The sequence below is a fragment of the Balaenoptera borealis genome, assembly GCF_965194805.1.
Source record: "Balaenoptera borealis genome assembly, chromosome: 10".
NCBI lineage: Eukaryota > Metazoa > Chordata > Mammalia > Artiodactyla > Balaenopteridae > Balaenoptera > Balaenoptera borealis.
Window position 1 is genome coordinate 108,786,601 of NC_138874.1, and position 19,408 is coordinate 108,806,008.

At 50.7% G+C, this 19,408-nt stretch overlaps 1 protein-coding gene across 1 annotated transcript in view; it reads left to right on the forward strand.

Moving 5' to 3' along the window:
* Positions 1-17,055, forward strand: part of HTRA1 (HtrA serine peptidase 1) — a 53,908-nt gene extending 36,853 nt beyond the window's left edge. Inside the window, exons 4-9 of the mRNA XM_082406970.1 lie at positions 10,096-10,290; positions 11,316-11,348; positions 12,725-12,839; positions 13,447-13,504; positions 14,925-15,020; positions 16,339-17,055. Coding sequence (XP_082263096.1) covers positions 10,096-10,290; positions 11,316-11,348; positions 12,725-12,839; positions 13,447-13,504; positions 14,925-15,020; positions 16,339-16,507 — 666 coding nt within the window. The 3' untranslated portion in view covers positions 16,508-17,055. The remainder of the gene's footprint in view (positions 1-10,095; positions 10,291-11,315; positions 11,349-12,724; positions 12,840-13,446; positions 13,505-14,924; positions 15,021-16,338) is intronic.
* The last annotated feature ends 2,353 nt before the right edge of the window (positions 17,056-19,408 follow it).

A 19,408-nucleotide genomic window follows, 5' to 3' on the forward strand; every position in this document is an offset into this window, starting at 1 on the left:
TTTCCTTTTCTGCCCATCCTGAGGACCTGGACCTGGGGCCCAGTGCAAACTTATTTCCCGGTGAGTTTTTTAGAGCCTCCAGAACACAAGCCAGTGCTTCTGGTTAGCTGGTTCCTCTGCATATTGTCCATGTATCTTATTGGCCTTGGTTCTTTGGGGTTCCTGATCGTACTCTGGAAAGCTCCAATTTCTTATGTAGCCAATCTCCTGAGGGTCTAGAAGTGCAAAGGGTTCATAATGAGCTGGTCACCTCTTATTCATGGCAGGATGGAGGCAGTTTCCCAAAACTGGTTTCCTAAAACCAACCACTTTCTATGGCAAGGCAGAAATAAGACATTCTGGTGAACTGAGGACTGATTATTCTAATAAATGTGCTAAGCAACAAGTCACTTTTGTTAAATAAGGCACCAGAATCTGATAACGAGAACATATGACTCAGGGTATTTCCCTTTTTGCTTTGGCTGCCAGGCAGCTCATAGAAACCATTGGCCCTCTGGCTAGAATATTTCCTATGCCACCATTTTATGTCATAAAGAGATATGAATTAACTTATTGTAGTAAGCCCTGTGTCATTGACCATCTCAAATTATTTTTATCTAGAGGAGGTTATATGTCTTTAAGAATTTTTTAGAATAAATTTTACAAGAATGATATATCCTGCATATGGAGCCACATGAGCTCTGAGTGGTCATGAGTAATGGTCACTGTGCCTTCAGTTCAGCAGTTACCGAGTGGCTGCTGTGTGTTGAGCACTGAACCTACCAAACAGAGTGAGACCACAGCCCTTCCCTTTGCGGAGCTGGTGGGTATAAGTTGTCCCTTTACCCACCTGAGCCCTGAGCCTGCCACCGTATAGACGGCTGAAAACCAGGCTGCATCCGGAGTCCTTACCCAAACTGAAATGCCAGGCCCTGGCTAACCCCAAGGTTAGTCCAAACATTGGACTAATCCCAATTTTAAGATCCTGATGGATCTTTTAAGATCTGATTTGTTTATTTGTTCATATATTCACTTTCACATCCAATGATTTTCATAAATATTTATTAGCCAAACAACGTTGTAGCAGCAGTGGCTAACTTGAAGTCGCCAGATAAAAGCGGAGGGGCTGATAGATGAGAAGACAAGAGTTACACTTGATGAGATGGTGTTCCTCCTACCCTCCATGCCACAGACTATATACAGTCACTGGCTGTCGGGCTCCCGTATAGAAATGTTGACATTTCTATATGGGAATATTTGAAATTGCCAGTGTTTCTTGATGTAGCTTAAAGGAGTCTAAATATCATGGTGGTGTGCATAAACAGTGAGGGGGAAGTTTGCTTCATTAGCCCTTTCTCTGTTTTGTTTTTTCGTAACTATCCTCTGTTCCTTTTCTCTCTTTCCCTGCATCTCCCCCACTTCTCTTGTCTGTCCCACCTGAACATCCCCCCGCCCTGGCCACCCTCCCACTCATCCCACCTCTTCCCCTCCTCCCCTCCTTGTATAGCAACTGTAATATGTCAATCTGGGGAAGCGGATGGGGGTAACTTGATTACACCGTCCTTCCGAGTTCTGCGCGTGTTGTGATCTCGGTGCTGTGTAGTGGATCCTTCCTGGCCCGGCCTCTCGGCTCACCTGCTCACTGCAGCCACCCTCCCTGGGTGGTACCCTTGACCTTGTCATCACTGATAACCTCTACGCGCTCTAATCTGAATCCCAAGCATCTCAGTCTTGGTCCACCTCCTCCCCCCCCCCACCCCCGGCGCAGCTGCTTTATGGGCATGTGACCTGTGCCCTTACAGACCCTATGCTCAGAATGGAACCCCGCTTGAGGGTTTAATGCTCTTAGGTCTTTGTTTTAATTTTATCTTTGAATCTGTGCTTTGTAAGTGAAGTCTGATGAGACAGCGGAGTATGTGCTGGGGCTTAGAGCCTTGGCCTCCGCACTGTTCCTTTTCCTGTTGCCTTCCTACCTCCCCAGGATGGGTTCTTGGCTTCCCTGCTCCTCTGGCCCCTGGGACCTCTGACCCTGCACAGCAATCACTGCCACCCTCCTTCCCCCAGGGAGTACAGGCATGGGGTACATACACCCCACAGCATCTTGGGCAGCGGGCGTATGATGCCACAGGTCATTCTGCCGGCAGCGAGGCAGGACTAACTAAGCCTTTTCCACCCCATCCAGGTACCTAGTGCATCCTGGTGCCGAAGGAAGTTGCGGTGCCCTTGGGGGTGGTCCATCCTCTGTGGGTTGGGGCAGTGAGCTCTTGGGATGGGGAGAGGCCTGGCTCTACTACCCTGTCCCTGCTCGGGCACAGTGCATGGGTCTGTCCAGTAGCTGGTGAGCAGAGCACTGAGTCTGAGTCTCCTGGGTCTGCACTCACCCCATGAAAATCTTTGTGCCCCAGGGAGCGTGACACTAAACGGCAAATAAAAACATCGGGACAGATGAAGAGAGAGAGAGAATATAGAAGGAAAAAAAAGGCTTTATATTTTAGTACCTTTAATGGCACTTTCTATGCACTTTATGAACAAGGGGTCTCCATGTTTATTTTGTCCTGGGCCCTGCAAATTATGTAGCAGATCTGTGGTTTATCTGGGTCCACCCAGCTGCTCACATTTCCCTGTCCCTCAGCCCCTCGTGGGCTCACTTCCCTCCTTCCCCAGGCGGGATCCCTGTGTCTCAGGCAAGTCTTAGCTGCTAACATCCCCCTGAACTCTGTGTTCTAGTTTGCTGTTCCTTAGGAAGCACGCAAGTTCAATGGCACTGCTTCTTGCTGTGTATGGGGGACGCGCATGGGAGACGTGCTCTTTTCCCCCATTGCATATTTTTTAAAGAAAATGAAAGGTTAGCATAACTGTTTCCAGAAGACACATTGAATCACTTAGTTGAGTCTCAGCCAGTTGCTACAACATTAACCTTTGAAGCAAACTTCATCCAACACACAACACCAGCCTGCAAGCCCCAGCCTCTTGAAAGCGGTGTGCTGGGCAGCTGGCGGATACAGTGGCTTCTGCAGATTCAGCAACAAAAATATTTTTGTAACAGGAGCAGTTTATACTTTGCAAGGAAGAGAAAGAAGTAGTTGACTTGCCTCATGAGGTTAAAAGAAAGTTGCCAATTTTTCTTTTAGTTTTATTTGTTCGTTTTATTGCTCTTCTCTCCAAGCTTTAGTGAATGAGGTTGCAATGAGAGGAGCGCTCAATGGCTTTTAGGCCAAACCCAGGGTGGCCAGAAGCTGAAATGTTGATGGATCATTTTTTTTAGGTTCGCTCTAGATGATTTCTGGCTGAGCCAGCGTCTGGAGAATTCCAGGAATCCCCTTTCCTCTTGCGGCTGTAAGAGTTTGCAGGGATCATCTGACCTCTTTGCGAAGTTGTATGAAAAGAGATTTATTAAGGACTCTGGTGCTTGTTTTTTTTCTTTTTTTAAAAATAAATTTATTTATTTATTTATTTATTTGTATTTATTTGGGGCTGTGTTGGGTCTTCGTTGCTGCGCACGGGCTTTCTCTAGTTGTGGTGAGCAGGGGCTACTCTTTGATGCGGTGCGCGGGCTTCTCACTGTGGCAGCTTCTCTTTGTTGCGGAGCACCGGCTCTAGGCGCGCGGGCTTCAGTAGTTGTGGCTCGAGGGCTCTAGAGCGCAGGCTTCAGTAGTTGTGGCGCATGGGCTTAGTTGCTTTGCAGCATGTGAGATCTTCCCGGACCAGGGCTCGAACCCGTGTCTCCTGCATTGGCAGGCGGATTCTTAACCACTGCGCCACCAGGGAAGTACGTCTGGTGCTTGTTTTGATCTCACCAATTTAACCATTGTCTGCTAATAGGTTTTTTTGTTTTTTGTTTTGAAATCTACCAGGTCTTCTGGAAAGATCCCTAATTGTCAGAGCTGGGATGACTTTGGACATCACCAGGCTCGACTCCCTTATTTTAGAAGTGATAAAACTGAGACCCAGAGAAGTCTGTCAAGTGGCCCAAGGTCAGAGTGAGTTAATACAGATGTCCTGCTCCCTGGGGCTGTGTGCTCCCAGTCTACACAGAGGCTGAGGTGGTGCTGTGTGTGTGTTTTGTCTGTGTCTTCACTCTGCACCACCCTTTGGGATGCTGGAGGATAAGCCCATAGCAAGTCATCAGCCAGGGCCCTTACTCAGCACAGGCCTTTTCTTCCCTGTGGGAATCAGCAGTTGTGATGCCCCTTCAGGGGGAGCCCAGGCCACACAGCGAGCCCGTGAAGCAGGCAGCGCCACACAGCCGGGGCTTGTCTGAGGGTAACACCGTGGCCTGGGCCCTCACCCTGAGCACGTGTGGCCTTGGCTTCCTCTGGCTGGCCTCTGCTCTGATTTCCTTCAGCTCCCTGGCCCTGTTGTGTGTCATCTCTGCTCCCGTCTCCTGCCCCTGCCCCGTGGCGAGGTGTGGCACAGAGAGGCTCTTTTTTGGTGGCTGGCTGTGCACCCTGAGCATCTGGGCAGTGAGCACTGGTGAGAACACCCGGGCTCTCGGTACTGCCACCACCAGCTGCAGGACCGTCGGTCCCCTGGTGAGCGGAACGGGCACTATGCCCGTCCCATCTGCCCATGGGACAGCGCACAAGGCATGTAGGGCATGAGAATAAGAGGGAGGTTTGTCTACACCAATGAGGCTCTGCTCGGACCACTTGTATTTCACGCTGACTGCCCTGGAAATGTGTGACCATTGCTTTCCTTTGAAGCGGACTTCTCCTCTTGCTCCCCACCGCCAAAAAAAAAAAACCCTGCATGAAGGAATATACACTTACAGCTGTTTCCAGACACGTATTAGGATTACCACTGTAAAAGGAACCATTTTTTCCTAAGCTTCGGTGGACTCTGATGGTGGCCCAGCACGCAGCCCTTCTCCTCCCTGCTGGCACAGCCCCGAGTTTGTTTTAGGTCCACTCCTGACCCCCCCCCATTCCTAACTCAGGCAAATCCTGAGGGGCTAAGGCAGTCACCAGGGCTACGATCCCCCCCGCCTAAGGGTGGTTGAGGATAACATTATGACCAGACAGTGGCTGATGACCCACGAGGAAGAATGTGCTGGGCCCTTCTGGATTCTTAGCTCTTCTGAAGAGACACACAAGGGAGAAAAGAGTCTATCACTTCCAGTGGGCATTGCTGCATCTTTATGTCATGCCTGGAATGATGGTGGCCCTCCTGTGACCATGAGCCCAGGCTGCCGTTGATCAGATGGAAAGAAGGCAGGAGCTTCTTCTTGACGTTGTCCTTGAGCCTTTGAAGTGATCAGCCCTGCCATCACGCTCTTGGGCAGGTGGATGTTTACTCCATTTTGCATTGGGTTTTTTGTTACTTGCAGCTGAAAAAAAAAAAAAAAACCAAACCCTAATTGATGCACCTAAATCATTTTTAGTGTTGATCTATATTTAGCCTTTATGGAAGATTCTAGGCTGAGCTGCCCTTGGGGAGGGAGATGGATTTTATCTCTTTTTACTGCTGTGTGTTCTGCTGGCTTGTGTGTTTCCCCCCCACCATCAGACAGTAAGCCTGGAGGGCACGGGTGGGTTTCGTTGATCTTTCATGTTCCCTGTGCCAGGCCCGTCCTCAGTGAATGCTTGTTGAGAAAGTTCTCTTTCGTGTAGGCAGCGTTTTGTGGGAGCGGTGATGCCAGGCCTGCTGGTTGTTGTTTGTTTGTTTGTTGGCATCTAAACGAACGGTAAGAGCCTTCTTTAATCATGCTACTCACCAGCCTCTTCCAGGTTTTAGCAGTAAATCTGTCACACAATTAGTATCCTGCCTATGGCTCGTAGTTAGTGGTTTAACTTGGACATGGAATCCACACGCAGGACTCTGACACCCTCGTCTGGGCTGTCTCCATCGACCAGGCTGGCATGGCCGACGACCCGGTTGTTCTCGGGATCCGCGTTCCCTTCCAGCCCCTCTTGTTGACTCTGCTGTGAGGCCGGCATGTAGCACAAGTGAGTCACTTGCGAACTGAGGATGATGTGCCTTTCAACCTGGACGTCCCCTCTTTCCCACTGGCCTCCCAGGCTCCTCCCTCTCGTGAACAAGAGCATGACCTTGAGAACGGGCAGTGTGATGGACTCACTTTGGGACACCCCTCGTCCTGGAGGGATCAGGACAACGTGAGCTACACGCTCTCCTGGTGGGGCGCGAGGGCTCCTGCTCAGCTCTGAGCCGGGGCCTCGGGGTTGAGCTTCTGCCACGTTCAAGCTCCCCATCCCGGCTTTGCTGTGTACCCGACTTGCATGTCACCTTCCCTCCCCGCCAGTGGTTGGAGAATCTGGAGACAAGGAACAGGAGCCGAACGCCCCATTCTTCCTCCTTCCCACTCTTGCTCCTCCCGGTGGCCAAGTGGAGGATGGATGTCTGCGCCTTTACTTCGTAGGCGTGTTGCGAGGCTCCTGCGAGATGCTGAGATGTGGGCTGTTAGGAGAGGGTCGGGCGTCTCCAAGACGGCCTGTGGCTGGGCTGCTTCACAGGGAGGCTCAGACGGAGTGTCTGCCGCAGGGAGCCTGGAGCCGGCTTTGATGTGGGCGGCCTGGGAACCAGCCTGCGGACAGCAGCGCGGGGTTAAACCAGGAACGGGTGGCCCCAGGGTTTCCCACCCGCAGGTCAAGTCCGAGGCGTGCCTTGGCGCTTCCAGCCGTATCTGCTTTTCATCTCCCCCCGAGTCCCCCGAGCGTGTGTCTAGACAGCTGTGGAATAAAACGCTCAATTGCCGAATAGGAATTTGGCCAGCAGAGGTATAGCTGCGCCGAGCAGACAGGCCCAAGGTGAGGAGGGAGGCTGAGAATGAGCCCCACTTGGATCTGGAGCAGGCCGGAGAGCCTGATGCTTGTGCGGCCCGCTGGCACCTGCGGGAAACAGGAGCCAAATGGCCCCCAAAAGGCATTTTGACCTCATGAAGGGCTGTAAATCTGGCCTGGCCCACATCTCCGCCCCACGTCACTCTCTTGCAAAGATTTCTGCCTGCAATTAGAATTCACGTTAACACCTACAAGGAGTGAAGGTCTGGGAGGTGGGAGACCTGTTCTCTCGTTTAGCCAGGCTGCTCGTGAGCTGTGAGGAGTCACTCCCTCTCTGAGCCTCAGTTTCCACATCTGTAAGATGGGAGGAAACATGCTCTAACTGCCAAAGGTGTCATGAAAGTGCTTTGTCACCTGGGAGGTAAAATGTCACCTGTGTCATTCCTTTCACATCAGTCCAAGCTTCATAGTCTAAGAATCCCCCTTGATATGTGTCCACTTGCTTATTTCTGCCTTATGATTGTCCTTTAGAATCTAGGAGATGTTTGAGTGAATAAAAACTTAAACAAGGTGATACTTGGTGTTGCCATTGGTGCAGGTTTGGCTAAATGACCACTTGTGATCTGAATTTCTTCCCCTTGTGTTGAAGTGAGGATTGGTCCTCGGGGAGGCTCCGGGCTCCTATCACTGGTGTCCACTTGTCCAAGCCTTCATGGTCACTACAGTGTGGTGACTTCACGGCGCTGGAGCCAAGCTCATCCGCAGGCTTCTCTGGGCCCCGTTACTGGCCACAGGCCTGTTCCTCCCCAGTGAGTGCAGCCAGCCGAGCGACAGGCCCTGGGTGTTCTCCTTCCCTCCTGGGGGTCTCTCCCCTCCGTCCTCACAGCTTCTGCCCCCCCAAGAGCGTGTGCCTCCTTTTCCCATCCCCTGGGCCTGAGCTCAGACTTGGAAGAGGGGAGTTCCAGGGAGCGCTGTCTTTGGGCCCCTGTGCCTTCTAAATCCCCTGAGACGCAGGGGCCTGGGTCTGGCCCCCTTCCTAGGGGGTGGAGGTGGAGGAGCAGGGGTGGGGGATGAGCAAATGCTAATTAAGACCTCCGCAGTGAGTCCTGCCCTGTAACTTTCTGATGTGGTTCTCGGATTGTGGCTGAGCTGATGTGGGCTGGGCCTGCCTTTCTGTGTTTGAACTTGAACTCTTGCCTTGAAGCTGGTGAAAAGCAACTGTAATCTGGGGCAGCCTGGCAAACCCAGCCCAGGAGCCTTCGCCACTGTGTCCCCTTGCCCACCCCCCAAGCCCAGCCCTGAAAGCAGTCCCTGGGCCCTGAAGCAGTGGTAGTGTCCCTGGTGGGCCTCCCCCAGAGTGGCCATCACGGGCCCTGACTCCTGCCCACCCACCCGCTGTGGCTACTGGATGAAGTCATTCCTGGCAGGGGCGGCTGGCACGGGTCCAGGGTAAACAGGCCATGCTGAGCTCGTTGGCGTGCTTCTGGATGAGCTCGGGGAGTGGGGACTGCAGGCTGCCCCCTCCAGAGCAGTACCACACACGCCAGCCTCAGGCGACCACAAGGGCAAAGTGTCACTGTCAGGGCAGGCCTGTGCCACCAGCCTCCTCCTAGGTGGAGGGCTAGGTGACACACGCTACTTTGCGGGAGTTTCGTTGGTGGGGTTTCCCGCACTGAGTCTGCACAGACCCTGATATTAATAACAATAACCAACACATCTGATGCTTACGTGTCCCAATTATATGATGCTTAACTGAGCCAGGTGCTCTTCAAAGAGCCGTTCAGGTCTCAAGTCGCTTAATTCTCACAACACACCAATGAGATAAGTGTGCTGCGTTATTCCCATTTTCCAGATGAGAACACTGAGGACCAGAGTGGCTGTAAGCTCGGACCAGGATCTAATCAGGCCGCCTGGTCCCAGGTCTGTGCTCTTCACTGTGGTGCTCTTCTAGGCTTCTCAGTACCTGTGATCTGAGGGGCATCCTTTCTCATGCAGCCCCTTAAAGTTTTAGGTCTTGGATCCCTTCTTCAATATCCCTTCTTCCTCCTTGAGTTTTCTGACCCAGCTTGTTCCTGACCAGCATCTTCCTTATTTGGGGTCAGAGGGGGTTCTTTGTGACTCAGTACCTTGTGGTGGATGAGAGTCTGGGTTCGGGGTTGCACTTTTAAATCCCTGGCCGGTCTCAAGTCACCCAGTTGCTTGGAGTCTCAGTTTCTTCATCTGTTAAATGGGCCCAGTGATCTCCCCATCTCATCAGCTGGTGTCTGCTTCATCCCTGGCGAAGGAAGTGCTAAGTAACCGCTGGTTTCCACCCCCTGCACCCTCCCAGCCTCCTCTCCTCTTTCCTTCTTTTTCGAGGTGGACGAACATGAGGGCTCTTACCTCGCAATTAGCACTGGGCCTGGGCCAGCTCTTTGCCTTCTGGGCTGGTCCACACTGTTCAGAGCAGCTGCTCATTTTGTCTCAGGAAACAAAGGAGAAAGGAACTCGGCGGTTTGCCTGGCTCCAGGGAGAAACGGAGGGAAGAGAGCTTAGAGCCTTCTCAGACGGAAGCCCAGCTCTCAGCCCTAGTGACGAGAGCTGGCTTTATTTTGTCCAGTTTGGGTTTGAAGAGTAGTTTGGGGCTTCTGACTCTGCCTGGCCTTCACAGGGCATTGGGGATCAACCAGGCTTTGTTGGGTTTATCAGCCCGCCAGGGACGGGAGCAGAGGGGTTGATGGAAGGCCTTTCCGGGCAAGGAGAGAGCCCAGCTTTTGGGTCTTGGCGTCTCGGGGCCCTGGATGCCTTGTTGCCCCCAGCCCCACCCCTGCCCCTCCCCAGGATTGCACGTGCTTAGCACAGAGATGCACCGGACGGAGTCAGGGCAGCTGCAAGCCCACAGAGCTCCTGATTCTTCAGAACCCAGGAGGGATGTGCCTGTGATAAGTGGGGGCAGATCCACCCTTTCCCCTCCCCCCAGGGGTGTGGGCTCTGGATCCTTCCCTGTGGCTCTCTAAGAGTGCTGCAGTCAGGCTTGCCCCCAGTCCTAAACTTGTCCCCCTCTGTCTCCTGGCCTCCGGCTTTCAGAGCAAGTCTGTGCTGATAGCTTCAAGATGTGCTGAGACCCTGAGTTGGCCTCCAGTATCCGTCCCACGTCTTCCTTGGCGTGTGGCAGCGGCAGTGCGCACTTGACTTGCAGCAGCTTACGAGGAGGCACTGATTCTCTTGGGTGGGAGGGAAGATGGTCCTCAGCCGGGAAGGGATGCTAGGTCTGACCTCGGTTTCCTGCAAGGCCTGGTGAGTATGAGCGGTGTCTCTTGCTTGGCATTCCACGACATCTGTGCGTTTATCCGTTATGTTCACTTAACCACATGCAGCAGCGCCAACCTTGTGTTTCCAGGGGAAACTGCCCGTGCTACTGCTCGGCCGCTCCTCGGAGCTGCGGCCCGGGGAGTTCGTGGTGGCCATCGGAAGCCCGTTTTCCCTTCAAAACACTGTCACCACGGGGATCGTCAGCACCACCCAGCGAGGCGGCAAGGAGCTGGGGCTCCGGAACTCGGACATGGACTACATCCAGACAGACGCCATCATCAACGTGAGCCCTCTCCGCTGCAGGGTCGGGTGGGGTTTTGGAGAGCTGGGCTGGGCTTAGGAACCAGGGCTGGAATCAGGATCCTCAAGGTGCTTTCAAGGAGCCCCTAAAGCAGGTGAGGCAGAGGGCTGGTCCTCAGCCTGTTGGCAATCTCCGGGGACTCCTGTGACGGGAACTTGAGATTTGCCAAAGTTTGCAGCCCGGAGGAGCTCTCCATGCCCCCTGCCGCCCTGCCCCAGGGTCAGCCATCCCTGGCTGGAGCTGCTTGTTCAGCTTTGTGGCAGGAGGGGTGCTCACCTCAGCACAGGCTCTGTAGCCCCCAGAGGAGTTTGCGTTGCCTTGTGGGGGGGGGGGACGCAGTCTGTGCATCAGGCCGATCCATTCGATGTCTAATGAGGTTATCACACACAATCTCATCAATGGAATCTTTTTTAAGTCACATTTTTCCACTTCAGCTGTTTCCCTATAGGATTAACGTTTCTAAAAAGCCTTTTCCCCTACATCTATCTAATAAATAAGAAACACAGCGTGTTTTGTGCACTCGCTGCCTCTGGTAGGCTTTATTCCCAAACTTTCTTGTAATCTTCATGAAATAGTGGAAATAGAGCAAACCATGTGGATTTCCAGACCAAGTAGCAAAGTAGGGGTCACATAGATGTAGGGGTGGGGGCGGCTTTGAAGATTTGAAATACTGTGATACTGGAGCAAGTGGGCAGCCAGCCTGTTGCCAAGACAAGGAAGATGTGTTGGGTATTTTGGGAATTTGTAGTTGGCCTCTGGGATTCAGAGCAAAAAAAAAAAAATCTATCCATCTACCTATCTATCTATATCTATATATATATCCCATTTATGGCACATCTAAAACTTTCTGAAAATTGTTTAAGGTCCTTTTTTTCCCAGAAAAATATTAGGTAGACAGGAAAAAAACTCTGGCAAGAACTTGCACTCAGGGACCTGCCAGGCAGGGAAGTAGATTGGACCATGTAATGACATAAACTCATAACCTTTTAATTTTTGCTTAATTTCAGTATGGAAACTCCGGAGGCCCATTAGTAAACCTGGTAAGGCCTTTTAAAAATCTGTGTACATGTCTTTTTTTTCCTTTTGGTTTCTTTTCAGACATGAACTTTCCAAAGTACATTATCTAATTCTTTTAAAGTGAAATCTGTGACTGTACTGTACCTTGCAAATTACTCTTCTTATCTTTTCTGGAAAGAGTAAAGCATGATGGGAGTTTGGATTGGAACTGCAATGCCAGCAGACATGCTTATGTTTCAAAGTTACAAGTAAAGGGCATTGGAATTCAGGTCCAATCCAGGAGTGGTTAAAGGAGTGGGTCTTTATTTTGAAGGTGTCAACAGTTCTGGCCTGTCCCTACGCTGCCTAAGGAGCTGGCGTGGCTCATCCACAAGGTTTGTCTTGGCCAGGGGCCCTCCTCTAAGACCAGACTGGAATGAGGAGTTACCCCACTCACAAAGATGTCACCTAAGTTTATATTTTATTTAAGCAAAAAAGGGAAGCCTTAGAATCAGACAGTCAGAGCCAAGGTGCAGCTCAGGGTCACCCATCCCAACTCTCATTTACAGGTGATGAAATCGAGGCCTTGTTTAGCAAAGCACAGGATGGCAGTGCCTTCTTGATGGTCCCTCTGAGTCGGGGACTGAATTCTCAGCGCTACGGGAAATGTACAAGAAGTGACTTAAACTCTCCTGGCAGTTTTCCCTTCTAAGTCCGAGTTGAACGACCCTTTAACGATAGTGTTCAGAATAATGGTTGGATGGTGTGAGGCAAGACCGTTATACCAGGATTGTTTCCTATGGTGTGGCGTTCACTGAACTGTGAATTTATCTTGAATTGAAGCACACCCTGTAGACTGGCTTTCTCCATGACTTAAAGCTAGTCTGTGACAAGCAGAGGCAGTGAGATGCAATTGTGAGCCCTCTGCCTCCCCCGAGTGCCCCTGAGTCTGCTCGGAGGTGAGGCTTTGTTTTCCTGATGATGAAGTCTGTCCGCCCTAAGCGCTAAGGTTGTTTCTCCCTGACGTCAGCAGAGGAATCTTAAGATCACTGGAAATGGGGGAAGCAGGAAGGTGTGGACAGCCATCTAAAGGACTCCAGGGCTTTTGGAAACGTATTCCATGCCAAAGGAGCAAATGTGCATTTTGAAACTGTCTGTTGCTGTGCTTTCGGTGTGGTGATCACTCAGCTCTGAGTCGAGTGGGTGTTGATTCTTCCGTTGCTGAGATTGGCTTACGCTGCCCAAGTCAGGCCTCTCCCTCTATGACCCAGGAGCCCCCTTCCTCCAGCTCCCCCCACCTCACACATTTCTCTGAAGAAGCTCCAAGGCTCCTTTCTTGCAAATTCTCCACTCTCTATCGGTGCATATCTTCAGGTGAACCTTCATGGATTCAGTAAGCTGTTTCCATCTTGCTTTTCAGGATGGTGAAGTGATTGGAATTAACACACTGAAAGTGACAGCTGGTATCTCCTTTGCAATTCCATCTGATAAGATTAAAAAGTTCCTAACGGAATCCCACGACCGACAAGCCAAAGGTAGAGCAAAGCCCAGGCAGCCCTCGGGAGATTTAGGCCTGGGGTGCCCCGGGGGGACTTGGGTCAGGGAAAACGACACCCTGAAGGTCAGAGGGGAATGGAATGCATGCTATTAAGCCCGTGGTATTAGGTCATAGGTGTTGGACTATTTTCGACCTATGATCATGAATGTGTCATATGGTTCAATCTGTTATGTACCAGGCATGATCCTGGATGATTTCTGTACATCATTTCACTTCATTATTCATTATGTCATTTAATTCCTTTGCTTGATCAGGTGGGAATTATTAGTCCCATCTTACTGATGAGAAAACTGAGATTCCTGGAGCTCATTCATTCCACAAATGTTTATTGATCCTTCTGCTTGAGTCAGGCTGGGGGTTTGAGGCTCAACAAGGTCCCTTGCAGGGGTGATGTTTACCTTCTACCTGGGGAAGAGAGGAGGCAGGTAAGGTCCCAATCAGGATTTGAACCACAAGCCGAGCGCATCCCCCTATGGTCCTGACTCTACACGGCAAACTGGGGGATTGAACCCCATGGCTCGTGGTGTACCCGGCACAGCCGCCAACTGGGCTGACCTTCTGTTGTCCTTTTGTTGTCACACCAGGCAAAGCCATCACCAAGAAGAAGTATATTGGCATCCGAATGATGTCACTGACATCCAGGTGGGTAACAGAATGTCTGTGTCTGTCTGTGTCTTAAATTTAAAACAAACCTGAACTTCAGAAGACTCTCACTGGCACCCCTAAAAGGGAAACCTTACTCTGCTTCAAGACAGCTCAGTTTCTGGTTAAAGTTAAGTAACATTAGGAAAGAGAGGAGGGCCATTAGCCTTGGCCTCTTGTTTTATCCTTCATGTTTGTTTCTGGGTTCTGAGCAGGTCCTTCCTTCTGGAAGATACCACTCTTCTTTGAAAGCAGGCCTGAAGAGCCAGGGTGTTCGTCACTCCCCCATGCCTTCCTTTCACCACTTGCTCTGTTGAAACTCACATTCCAGGAATGCCCCAAACACCTCCCTCAGCCCCAGAGCGCCCTGCCTTTCCTTAGCTCTGCCGCCTGTGGCCTGAGGCTCCTGGAATGCCAGTCAGGCCCAGCATGACTGATGGGCTTGTTTTTCCCGAGCTGGTGGACATTGTGGTATGTGGCTGCCAGACTCATAACATACTGGTATTTTAACCTTGATGAAAAAATATGGTGTAATCGTAGGAGTCCTGGTACCTAATGGCTTGGTTGAAACTCTGGTAGGTAAAGTTGGCAAAGAGCAGAACATATTGATATAAATATTAATATATTAATTATTGTAGTTAATTAGCTATTAATTGTGAACACATGACTATAGTTTAGACACATGTAATAAATGGTGGTACCTTTCTCAGCTGGCTTGCCAAGACTAAAATGTGCATCAGGTCTTGTTTGGGAACTCTGAGAGATGAAGGTGTAAGGAAGGAATATGGGCCCTGGGGTCCAGCTTCCTGGGTTCTTGTCCCAGCTCTACTGTTTTCCTGGTTTGTGACCTTGGGATGACTTGACCCCTGAGTGCCTCAATTTCCTCCTCTCCGGAATGAGGATAGCTGTGCAGGCATGTTGGTATGTGGTGAGGACTGAGTGAATTCATGCGTATCAAAGCTTGGATGAATGGGTGGTGGCAGTGGTCACTAGCCACGGCGACCCCGCCCACTCTTTATCACGTGCTTGGCACTGGGCCAGGTGCTGGACCTAGATGGTCTCATCGGGTCCTCACGACAACCCCATGTCGTTATCCCTGTTTTACAGGTGAGAAAACTAAGGCGCAGAGAGGTTAAGCAACTGCCCAAGATCACACAGTCAGGAAGCGGCAGAGCTGGGGCTCGAAGGCAGGCCAACCACTATATTGTACTGACTCCTTAAGTGATAGCTACTATCAGTTAATAATAATAATGATAAAACACTTCCCTTGCTGTTATCCAGTAACTCTAGGAAAGAGGCAATTTGAAGCAGAATCAAAACCCCTGGAGGAATTTTAGGTTAGAATCAGGGAAGGCGGGGAAGCCGGGCAGGAGCCCCGTTGTTACTTAACATTAATACAGGTGCTGTTTGTCCTGAGCAGCAAGGCCAAAGAGCTGAAGGATCGCCACCGAGACTTCCCAGATGTGCTTTCAGGAGCGTATATTATCGAAGTAATTCCTGATACCCCCGCAGAAGCGTGAGTTAGAATGATTTTCCCTTTTCCTAATATCCTTGTGTTTCCTGAAGGTAGGGGGCAGGGGGCAGGGGGCTGTTCTTTTCATATCAGCTCAGGTGATTGTGAGAATCCTTGACAAAATGGTCGGACATCCTTGGTCCATCCTGCCAGTCAGGACTTCCAACCCGGTTCATCTCAGGACTCATCAGCAAAAGGTTGCTTCCGATCTTCAGAAGTTCTCTTGAGGAGGGGTATCAGATGGAAAGAGTGATATCGGACTTGTTATGAGTCTCCAGAACAGGCCTGGCTGGGGAAAGGGGCTTGAAGGAGCAATGTCCCGGAGACCTCAAGCAGTGGTCCTGTCCTAGGCTGCTGGATGCATCTCCTCCTGAAGCCTTCACTAATTATGTCTGTTATCAATCAGGCCGTACTTATCCACACCTCTAGAAAAATAACCCAGGGAACGTCAAAATAACATGAAAAGAAGTAGGTCAACTAACAATCAGGGTCTGTTACCTGTATCGACGAAATATCCAGAGAGAGGTGCTAGACCAGGGAGGGGCCAGCAGACTGTTTCCTGGGGACCAGATCTGGAAGAATAGATTTTGCATTTTTAAGTGGTTGAAAAAATTTAAATGAGAACAGTATTTTAGGACACATGAAAGTGATGTGAAATTCAAATTTCAGTGTTATGTAAATGAAGTTTTACTGGGTCCCGGCCATGCCCAATAGATTATACATTGTCTATGGTGGCTTTTGGACTACCACGGCAGAGTTGAGTTGTTGTGATGGAGACCATCTGGCCTGCAAAGCCTAAAATATTTCCTATCTGGCCACGTACAGAAAAAGTGTGCTGACTCCTGTGCTAGACCGTTAAGAACCATAACTCCTTGTTGGACACTGTCATACAGAAGAGCTACAGCTCCAGCAAGAGCACAAAGCACGTGTCTCACAGTAGAGCCATCAACTCATCCCCGTAGGAGCTGCTCTCTGAGTTGTAACACCCATTACAAGCAAGTTGGCCATGGTCCTGGTACATGGTAGATGGTACATCCTCATCTCCTTTGGGGTCCATCTATGATAAGATCATACAAGTGCTGGTAGGCATTTCTACAATGGACATGATTGATGATGTGGCCTAAAAACCTCAAAAGGAAATAATGCAACCCATTGGTTGTTTAAGCCAGTCTCACATAAGTTAACTATTACCCCACCCTGTTTTGCTCTGGGCTTTTAGGTCCTAAACTGTGCCTCTGTCGATGTAAAGTCGATCACCTTTCGTGGCAGTTAGACCAGGAGGAATGGAAACATTACAATAGCATTTCCCTTTGTGTTGCAGTGGTGGGCTCAAGGAAAATGATGTCATCATTAGCATCAATGGACAGTCTGTGGTCTCCGCCAATGACGTCAGCGACGTCATTAAGAAGGAAAGCACCCTGAACATGGTTGTCCGCAGGGGCAATGAAGACATTATGATCACCGTGATTCCCGAAGAAATCGACCCGTAGGCAGAGGCATGAGCTGGACTTCATGTTTCCCTCAAAGACTCTCCAGTGGACGATGCATGATGACTCTGGGCTGGTGGCACTGGATGCCCAAGACTCTTGACCGCCATGTTGCTTGTTCAGCAGAAACACTGGCCAGCAGAATCCCTCTTGATAGGTCGTAGGCAAAGCCAGTGTAACGTTGCAAACCCGCAGGCAGAAGCTTGCCCTTCTGTATCGTATGTACGCAGTGCGCTTTTTCTTGCCAGCTTGGACTGCCCCTGCTCGGACAGTCAACGTTTGTCTCCTTCTTTAACCGAGTCATCATCTTAGTCCCGCTAAGGCTGTTGCTATAACGTGTAGGTAAGAGGAAGGTCCCATGGGAGCCAGGATGGTACCAGGCGTGTTTATGCTTTCCTCCGAGTCAGCATCCAGAGGAGGGAGATGCCGAGACCACGGGAGGGTGAACGCTGGCTTCCAAAATGGCCAAAGTTGCCTCTTTTAGGAATCTCTTCAGAACTTGGAGCACAGTGTCTTGGAGTGTGAGCTATTAAAATACTTCTCATACTTTGCTTTCTGGCGTCCTTCTTTGCGGGGAACGGCTGGCTGGAGTCTCTTTGAATTGATTATAATGTCAACGGCCTGCTCATTACACGGTGTTGTCCGTGCGGGTTGAGCTTGAGGTCGCACCAGTTATTTCAAAATCATCCCGGGGGTTTACCAGTGCTGAGAACACCGTGCCTTGCCACCCTGGCTTCATGAAAGAGGCCTGAGGTCAGTTGCCCTCGAACCTGGAGCTTTTCAAACTAAAGAGAGGCTGTTAACTCCACACATCGTGCAATAAGTCAGCAAAGATTTTCTGGACCTCTGCTGTGTGCCAGGCAAGGCACAGGGCTGCGGGTAGAGGGGTGAATGCAGAGTGGGACCCCAGAGCTTCCGTTGAGAAACTAGGTCTCTTTCTGAAAGGGAGATGGTTCAGGAGACCAAGATGCGACCCAAGAGCAGTCCTGAGTCTTTAGAAAGCACAGGTTGAAGCTGATTCCAGCTGTCTGGGGTTCTGAAATAGATCTTAAACCTTGTGGGGTTTGGAGCAGGGCTCCCCTCGATGTGTCCTTGAACAGATGCGGCCTTAAGCAGCTGTGGGCACTTTTAGCTCCATGAAAGCTTCCAGGAGTTTGGGAAGCTGGACCCATGAATATGGCGGCCAAACTTTAGCTTGGAAGTTTGCACAGGCCTGAGTGTCTGCGGGGAAGCGCCCACCACAGAGGACCCTGCTTACACCCAGAGCAGAGCCTGAAGGCTTTCTAAGTGTCAGCAGTCAAGAGGGGGGCCTCGGACAGGAGGGAGGTTCAGTTCTGTAGACTGAGAGCTTAATCCTTCCTCGACCACGAGATCTCTATGAGCAGTTCGTAACTGGAGAGGCTGTGGAAGGTGAAAGGCCGCAGCAAAATGGAGGCGCAGCAAAGCCAAGCCCTCATCAGTATTGACGCTCGGCGGCCGAGCAGCTTGGGCTCTGTTGAGCGCAGTGCGTTCCTTTGCTCTCTGCTTAGATGACCTTGTAGAGTCAGGAAGGAGCCAGTAAACGCTTTCCCTCCTGGAATGTGTTTTGCGTTCCCTTCCTCCTCATTAAAGGTGGTGACTCAGAGAATGGCCTGTGGCTTCAGGGGTTCATCCTCAGATGTTTTGCCCGTGGGCCTGCTCCTCTGGTGGTCCCCGGGGCCGAGGTGCTGCCACAGGTGGGGAGGACGTGCTGGGTGGCATTGAGGTCAGAGCCCGCCCGGCCCCCAGCCCATCTGTCTTCAGCCTGTCGTCCACTCGGGAGATCACAGATGGTTCCTCTGGAAGGAATCGGCCTGGCGCCTGATGGGCCTGAATTGTCTGTAAACACTCAGCAGTATCTCCCGAAGATCCACAGGGCTCTGGGTGGGGTTGGAGTTTTGCCTGCATATGTTTGGTTTTTAGGCCTACATACAAGGCTGCAGAAAGGACCGCTTGGCACTCTGTAGGCACATGATGTGTTTGGTCACAAGGCTGCACTGACCTGTGGGGCCCTGTGTCCTGTGGGAGCTGCTCATCCTAGCACCCCGTACTCATCCTTTAAGCGTTCACAGGACTTCTCAGAGCAGATATTTCTTTTTCTTCCTTTGGGCTGTGATAGAGGTTTTTGCAGCCCGAATTAGCTTTAAAACCTGGGAGGCAGAGCTGAGTTGAAAGAGCATGGCTTTCAAAGTTAGATGGACTTGGGTTCACTCTACTGTCTACATTGTACTGGCTGTGTGACATTTGAAGAGTTACGTAACCTCTCTGTGCCTGTTTCCCATCTGTAAGATGGGAATAATAATAATATGTCCTATGGCTGTTGTGGGGATTAAATGAACTAATACACGGTAAGCACTCAATAAATACTAGCGACATACATGTTAACTGTCTTTGAGCCTCAGTTTCCCCCTGTGTAAAATGTGGAACAATAATAATGTCCCCCTTGTACTGGAGTTGTGAGGGTTAACCATGATGGCACGTGCCACTAGGTCAATACAGCTGCTAGTGTTTTTGTTGTTATTAGCCTGCCATTGTTCTTGTCTTTAATGACACTCACAGTAGCAGACGTCTGTTGGATGCTTGCTGTGTGACAGACACCATGCTGAGCATCTTACATTTATTAGCTAGTAGTTCAGTCCTCAGATCAGCCCTGAGGTGGATGCCACATTTATCCCCTTTGACAGGTAAAGAAATGGCTCTTCAGAAATTAGGCATCTTGATCAAGCCACAGAGCTAATAAGCGGGAGCTGTGATTTAAGCCCAGGAGGTCTGAGTTCATGGCTTTTGTATGGTGCCACCCAGCCCATCTTAACCTTCTTAGAACCAAGCCTTCTGGCCCCTTCATCTCTGTGTAGCCTAGGTCCATCACCACTTCTAGAAGGTGGT